The sequence below is a fragment of the Salvelinus sp. IW2-2015 genome, linkage group LG1 (genome assembly GCF_002910315.2).
Source record: "Salvelinus sp. IW2-2015 linkage group LG1, ASM291031v2, whole genome shotgun sequence".
Taxonomy (NCBI): Eukaryota; Metazoa; Chordata; class Actinopteri; order Salmoniformes; family Salmonidae; genus Salvelinus; species Salvelinus sp. IW2-2015.
Window position 1 is genome coordinate 27,361,109 of NC_036838.1, and position 7,888 is coordinate 27,368,996.

Below are 7,888 nucleotides of genomic sequence, written 5' to 3' on the forward strand. Positions count from 1 at the left end.
ACTCCAAATCCAGACCTCCATGGGTTGATACATTTGATTTCCATTGATCATTTTTGTGTGATTTTGTTGTCAGCACATTCAACTATGTAAAGAAAAAAGTATTTAATAAGAATATTTCATTCATTCAGATCTAGGATGTGTTATTTTAGTGTTCCCTTTATTTTTTTGAGCAGTGTATATTATATGATCATTCATTCATTCGTTAGCTACAAAGTAGCCCACTTTCCAAGCATACTTCCTCTTAGCTGAACGATGTCATTTCCCGGAAGAGACAGCTAAGATTGGGCCATTCTCTTTAGTGTTTGCCTTGTATGCCTTTCCCCCACTTCTTCACTACCAACATTTTGATCCAAAATCACACGGGAAACCCTACACAATTGGAGCAAAAACAAACCAATACAACACTAAAGTAACGTATCCAATGGAGTAACCAAGAACTGGACAGAAAGATAACGAGGTGAGGTTTTATTAGATGCCTCTTGACTAGCTAACGTTAGCTAGTTTGCTTAGCTAGCGTCTCGAGCTACCTGACTCGACATCCATGATCCATCAATTCCTGATGGAGTTCGATAAGCGAATTGCTTCAGATTTATGCCGGATTCATACCTTTTTATTGCACAATATATAGCTAATGAATGTTTTAGAAGAATATTTAAAATGCTAATACACATGACATGAGTGTGAAATGTGTTGACGTCGACCAGATAATTAGATTGTTAGCTAGCCAGATACTTTGGCTAGGCTAACTAGCTAGCTACCGCCGGTACTTGACTTGACAAGCGTGCAAACAAACGGCACAACTGCAATAACTTGTCTAGCAAAACCGGATCAATCAATTACACMTGACAACGTTTTGCAGAAACAAAAATTACATTTAAAGTTAGTATGTAATGTTCGTATATGAAATTAACATGAACTAGTTCAGTTGGATAGCCAGACAGCTAGTTGGCTGGCTWGCAGAACACACCTTACAAAGATCCTCCAAACGACTTTCTCTTATAAACGTGTCCTCTCAGCAAGTTGGGCATTAAGTTCTACTGTCTGCAGAGAATGATGATTGTCACAACAGCCAGATGATGTCTAAGTTACTAGTTAGCCATTATTGTATTGCAGGGAAACAGATTAAATAGCTTACGGTTTATTGGATTTATTGCGGCCCATTCATTTTAGTCTTATGATGCAAAATTACAGCACCCTTATGACCTTTTCATGTATGGTTGTTATTAGGTGTTACAAATGAATGAATCTGTATTGTTGTTGCTGTCAGTGCTGGATCTACAAAGTCAGCTGAAGGCCAGTTTTGCAAGGCACTGAATGTTTTTTGTTGTTGTGGTCATGCAAATGTGGCACCATCTCGTAACCTTAAATTGTAGGGAACAAGCTACCCCTCTAAGTRTAAGCCATTGTCTTTGTTATCCTCTTTTCAGGTGGAGTTTTGCAGTCATTCACCTCAATCAAATAAATCTTAAACGTCTATCGCTGCAGTACTGAAGAGTTCCCACCTCGACTTAACCTACCTACCGCCTGACTCCACCAAACCAAACTGGCCAGTATGTCCCAGTTCCAGTGTCCGGGTAACCTTATGTCGAGCCCTGCTGCCAGCCCCATGCAGCAGCTGTCTCAGCCCCAGCCAGGGTACAGTATCCCCTGTGCCTCYGGCCCCCTGCCCTCTGAGAGTGCCAGTCACCCGCTCCTGAGCTCAGCCCTGCCCTCGGGCTCAGCCACTCCATTCAGCCCCACCTCCACAGGTCTGTCGGTGTGCGTGCATTGTGTGTGTGCTCCAAAGCTTTTTTTCTGTGCCTCTCTCAATGGACTTATCTATTTTTGTTAATTTGTTTTTAGTATCTAACATGGCAAACCCTAAAGAGAAGACCCCCATGTGTTTGGTGAATGAGTTAGCCCGTTTCAATAAGATCCAGCCTGAGTATAAGCTGCTCTGTGAGCAAGGACCAGCTCATTCCAAGGTAACTCAACAACCCAACCACTGACACTCACTAGCAAACATGGGTCATGTTCATTAGGGTACACTCACTGTAGCAAAGGGTTTTGCAACTGAAAACAAAAACAAAAGCACATGTTTCTTGTTGGACATGTTTAACTTCAGATAGTACCTCATAATTTCTGGCCTTTTTCTGCCTACTGAACATGACCCTAGGAGATCAGTCATCACTGTGCTTTTTAATGTCTACKTCCCTGCTCTTAAATACTTGTTCATTTCAATAACAGATATATATCCCTCTCTCTACTTCTATCTATTCTGTCTCTCTCTTTCCTTCCTCCCCCAGATCTTCTCAGTGCGGTTATCACTGGGGGATCAGCACTGGGAGGCAGAGGGGACCAGTATAAAGAAGGCCCAGCACTCTGCAGCTGCCACAGCCTTGGCCCAGACAACACTGCCCAAACCTAGCATGAGGAACAACCCCCGCAACAACACAGGCAAGAACCCAGCACGCCTGGCCCTGTGTGTGTGCTTATTTCTGAGAGGCTCTCAGGTCATCAGTTGCTGTATCATGAAAGTATCATGATTGGGGAAACATTGATAGTCAGTGGTGTTAAGTAGTCTACATTCAAAAGAGTTTGATAACCAGGTGTATTAATGTTTTGGTCCCTATTGTTCTGTAATGTTTGTTTTCTGTTTTGTCTGTGTGTGTGTGTGTGTGTGTGTGTGTCCCCTACCACAGTAGATTGCATGACACACACGGTGGAGCTGAATGCCTTCTGTATGAAGCTAGGGGTGAAGCCTATGTACAAGCCCATAGACCCTTACCCCGGGATGAGACCACCCAGCTTCAACTACAACATCAGGGCCCCGGGGCCTTACCAACGCTCCATGCAACAGTATGTCCACTCTGGGGTGGGGGGGGTGTCATCTCAGTAAAAGCTATACCTGAGCGTATCCTGTCTTCTTTGTGTGGTCAGGTACTACTACCCGTTTCCCCCGGTGGGGCCGGTGTTGTACCACATGGAGCTGAACATCGGGGGCCAACAGTTCCACGGGAAGGGGCGCACGCGGCAGCTCGCCAAACACGACGCCGCTGCCAAGGCACTGAAGACTCTACAGAAAGAGCCCATACTGCTGCAGCAGCTGCCTGAGGTCAGAGCTGCCTGGGGTCAGAGCTGCCTGGGGTCAGAGCTGCCTGGGGTCAGAGCGGCCTGGGGTCAGAGCGGCCTGGGGTCAGAGCGGCCTGGGGTCAGAGCGGCCTGGGGTCANGGGTCAGAGCGGCCTGGGGTCAGAGCGGCCTGGGGTCAGAGCGGCCTGGGGTCAGAGCGGCCTGGGGTCAGAGCGGCCTGGGGTCAGAGCGGCCTGGGGTCAGCGCTAGGGTTGGAATATTCTGGTAACTTTTCCAAAATTCCAGGGTTTTTCCAGAAATCCTGGTTGGAAGATTCCCATTTCTATTATTCCTTCCTTGCTTATTCCCTTCTGATTCCGTGAATCCTCCAACAGGAATTCCTGGAAAAAGTTGGGTGGAACTTTGGGAAAATGTACAGTATTTTACCCACAAGGCAACACCTGCTACATGGATCACTACACCTGTCTGCTTCACAACGTGAAGGAAGAGCACATATGTGACTCAATACTGCCACACAAAGCAACTCAGCTGTAACATACACAACTGTCAGACAGAATGTTTTGACACAACTTTGTTGATTTCAGACGAATGGAGAAGACACAGAGAACTTCAATAAATCAGAAATCAGCCAGGTGTTTGAGATCGCACTGAAGAGGAACATGCCTGTCAACTTRGAGGTAGTTAAGCCAATGSAGGACTATAGCCTAACAGTCATTTAGATTGATCAAGTCCAGTTTGAACAAATCATTTGTCCTCTCAATGACCTACCTTTCCATTGATACGCCTATTTCAATTTTTTTTTGTCTTTCTCTAACCTCGTTCCTCCTCCGACCCACAGGTTCTGAAGGAGGCAGGTCCGCCTCACATGAAGAGCTTCATGGTGTGTGTGGCGGTGGGRGAGTTCTGTGGTGAGGGCGAGGGCAAGAGTAAGAAGATCGCTAAGAAGCTGGCAGCTACAGCCGTGCTGGAGGAACTGAGGAGACTGCCCCAGCTGTCCCCCAGCGTGGAGAAGATTCAGCCAGCACGCATTAAGAAGAAAACCAAGTCCATCATTAAGGTGAAAGGACCAGGGGGATGAGGTCAGGGAGCGTAGAGAGCAGTAAAGCATCTTTGTTATCCCAGATGGGAAATTTGCTAGCTAACAGTGAGTAAAGGGTACTGTACATCATAAGAAAATAACAAGTGCTTCTAAGATATTCATTTTTAAAGGGAAGGGCAACAGGAGGGAAAGGAGGGGTGATGAAGAAAGCTTTTGTAGAGTTGGAAAATTGTTTCTAAGGAATCTTTGTTCTTGTGTGTAATGCGCAATATCGCTCTTTCTCGCGCTCTCTTTTTCTCCTGCCTTCTCTTCCACCACCCCGCGCCCCCTCCAGCTGCAGACCAGTCCAGAGTATGGGCAGGGCATGAACCCCATCAGCAGACTGGCTCAGATCCAGCAGGCTAAGAAAGAGAAGGAGCCAGAGTACAGCATGATGACGGAGAGGGGGCTGCCCAGACGAAGGGAGTTCGTCATGCAGGTAAAAACAGGAGGCTCAAATAGCCTAGCCTGCTCTTGACCAAATCAACCRCACAGTGCCTATTCTCTAGGCCTAGGGCACTTGTGGAGGTCTGAGGGGATTGGACAGGTGTGAACAAATATGGCAAACATGACACCCATCCTATCAGAGGGCAATTTAGCGCCATATTGCGTATGTCTATCTAGGCTAGTTCCCACAGATCTCTGTAAGTGTCTATGGTTGGTTTGGGGGCCACTTTTTTTTCATTCTGACCTGTTTTGTGGTCATCAGGTGACTGTGTGTGGCCATTGTGCGGAGGGCATGGGCCCCAGTAAGAAGGTAGCGAAGAGGAATGCAGCAGAGAAGATGCTTGAGCTTCTAGGTTTCAAAGTGCCTCCACCTCAGCCCCACAAACCTGCGCTCAAAACGGACGAAAAGGTACAGTATGTCCAAGAGCCACCGGAGGCATACCAGCCAGGCAACTGTTTTAGGTAGACCCTACTCATGTGCTCATCTAGCCAGCAGTACACAGCAGAGGTAGTTTGTGTTGACTTGAATGACCGTTGAGCAGCCAACGCCAACGTGTGCTTTTTCTGTTGATCATGTAATCCAAGGTCCCGCAGAAGAAAAATGGAGATGGGAGGAAAGTGACCTTCTTTGAGCCGGGCTCTGTAGAAGAGAGCCAGTCGCTGGGTGAGTTGTTCAGGGGCAGGGTTGGAACTACACATGCTTTGATATGTACTCGGAGTTATGTAGTAGACTTTGCTTTTGGATTTTATATTAAGAGATTTGACTTGACTTAAACCCTTTTGTCTCTTTATGGAGCATAGGTCATTCACAATCTTCCTCCAGCGGGCTTGGTGTTGTGCGGGATGACAGATTTTTTTTTAATCAGGGAGCTTTTACACGGGTGTTCCGTTCTCCTTCCCAGTGTTTTACATGTGTCTGTCTCTCTGGCGCCCCCTATCTCTCAGGCTCCAAGGCAGAGAACTACCGCCAGCCCTACCTCAGCCACCAGCAGCTCCCAGCAGGCATCCTGCCCATGGTGGCAGAGGTGGCCCAGGCTATAGGGGCCAGCCCCAGCCTGGGGCACCAGAACAAGGGCTACGGCCCCCGGACCAACCCTGCCAAGGTGTGTGTGTCAGTGTCTAGTGTGCGTTTTAGTTCTTGACGTTATCCTTGGTGATGATATTTTTGCTCGGTTTCCTTTGTATATTTATTTTTAGTCCTTTGATGTTCTGTTTTATGTAAATGTCTTTGTATAAAGATAAGCAGTATGCAAATAAACATTATTATTGTTAAAGCTGTAACTTTTTGGGCGACCTGACCAAATTCACATATYAATTAGTTATAGATCTGTCATTCTTATTGACAACAAGTGTAAGAAGCAATAGATATGTTCTATGTTCCCTTTTTCTATACTTCCTGTTAAGTTTAGTTTTTGTGTCTTACTTTTGGCTTCAAACAGCTGAAAATACAATGTTTTTGGTTATTTAAAAGATATTTCACAGCAGTTATGATGGTACAATGATTCTCTACACTTGCTTGTTTTGAAAGTAGTAGGCATACTATTAGAATTTTAGCAAGCAGGAAATGGTGGAGAGATCTCTGCATATTGCACCTTTTTAATGTTATTATATTAAGGTCACCCTGACGGCCATGATCGCCAACGAGCTGCTGTACACTGGTACCTCCCTGACCGCCGATACCATCCTGAAGAGTCAGAACAGTATGGCTCATCTAGTACCTCACGGACCCATGACCAGACCCTCCGAACAGCTCAGCTACCTAGCCAACGTACAAGGTCTACAGGTAAACAGACGCAGAGGCGCGCAAGCATGTGCGGACAAACACACACAGACACACACATTTTTATTCATGTATTTTGGAGTGTTAGTATTAAAAACCATTTGTTTTTTCTTTGCAGGTGGATTACAAAGACTTCCCCAAAAACAACAAGAATGAATTTGTATCGCTGATCAACTGCTCCTCCCAGCCGCCTCTTATCAGCCATGGCATTGGCAAGGACGTGGAGTCCTGTCACGACATGGTGAGACACACATATTCAACCACACTGAAGGTGCTCTGATGGTTAGACCAGAATCTTGTCCATTAGGGCACACCGTAGCTAAACATTTTCATATATTGGACATGTTCAGAATATACTTCTCTTTTTCACTTGTACCCTCTGAACACGACCCGGATGCTTTAAATCAGACACATACTGGCACAAGCACTAGGGAAATTATGATATAGGCTATATCAAATGTTCCAACCCCATCCACAGGCGGCCTTGAGTATCCTGAAGTTACTGTCAGAGCTGGACCAGCAGCAGCACCAGCAGCAGACCAATGACAGGACAGGGAGCGGACCAACCTCTGGGTAAGACCACGCATCTGAATGGGTCAGATGTGGACCAGTACGAGAACACTTACGGTTGAATAATACATTTCTTTCATAGGGTTGCGAAACTTTAAAAGTTTATCCGAAATCCTTGTTTCCCTCCAACTGGAGAATTTGGTCTGTATGACTTGGTAATGCTGATCTGGCTTGTGTTGCTTCTGTAGGTGTGGCAAACAGGACATGGGCGGCAGCGACTCTCTCCTCATCAAACAGGCTAACTCAAGCACCTTGGGACAACAGACTCTGGATGGCACTGTGTAGACAGACACACACCATTGGTTGTTTGCAAGAAGCACTAAAAGAAAACTCTGACACTGTGTTGTGATAGGCTGTTTTAGAATTCTACAGGAAGCTCAGGGCAACTGTAGGCTCTAAAGCATCACTAGTGTTCATGTTATATTAAATGTTCTGAAATGTTCACAGTTAAACAAGATTAATAGAAGAAATTGTTTTAGTTTCATTTCCTCCTCCTTAATGTTGTTTAATTGTACACGTTTTTTTTTTTTTTGCTGCTTAATAGAAAAGTGTAGCTGCATCGTATCCGATATAATGGCAGTCCGCTCTGTTGAGATGGAATGGGATAATGTTAACTGTGAAAAGCTTTGTTTTTGAGTAGAAGCGTTTTCTCTCTTTTTTTRCCTTTTCTGTTAACAACTTTCTTTCTCTCATTTTTAAATATTTTATTGTTCTTTAACCCAGGGCCTGGAATTCTTGGCGGGTTGTTCACAAACATGGCTTCAAACGTTTTTTTTGAAACATTTTCAGCGTTTACTTTAGTCTGACTGGCGTGCCAGATGGACTGGTTTGCAGTTTTGCCACTATTCCATTGGTTCCATTGTGCCAGGCAAGCTCAATCAATCGCAGCTAAAGTATTTGAAATGATTTCAAATGGCTTTTGAACCCAGGTCTACTGTAGTT

At 45.4% G+C, this 7,888-nt stretch overlaps 1 protein-coding gene across 2 annotated transcripts; it reads left to right on the forward strand.

The window, feature by feature from the left end:
* The first annotated feature begins 254 nt into the window (after positions 1-254).
* On the forward strand, positions 255-7,478 carry LOC111963878 (double-stranded RNA-binding protein Staufen homolog 1). 2 transcript variants are annotated; one of them, XM_023987441.2, is made up of 16 exons: positions 255-457; positions 1,428-1,748; positions 1,843-1,964; positions 2,286-2,436; positions 2,682-2,838; positions 2,920-3,094; positions 3,656-3,748; positions 3,910-4,128; positions 4,445-4,588; positions 4,859-5,005; positions 5,182-5,260; positions 5,542-5,699; positions 6,212-6,379; positions 6,495-6,617; positions 6,855-6,949; positions 7,135-7,478. In XM_023987441.2, the coding sequence occupies exons 2-16, from the start codon at positions 1,553-1,555 to the stop codon at positions 7,229-7,231; spliced, it is 2,124 nt and encodes a 707-aa protein (XP_023843209.1). In that variant the 5' UTR covers positions 255-457; positions 1,428-1,552; the 3' UTR covers positions 7,232-7,478. The 2 variants fall into 2 exon arrangements, with proteins under 2 accessions (XP_023843209.1, XP_023843216.1); XM_023987448.2 differs by having other exon boundaries at positions 2,685-2,838.
* The last annotated feature ends 410 nt before the right edge of the window (positions 7,479-7,888 follow it).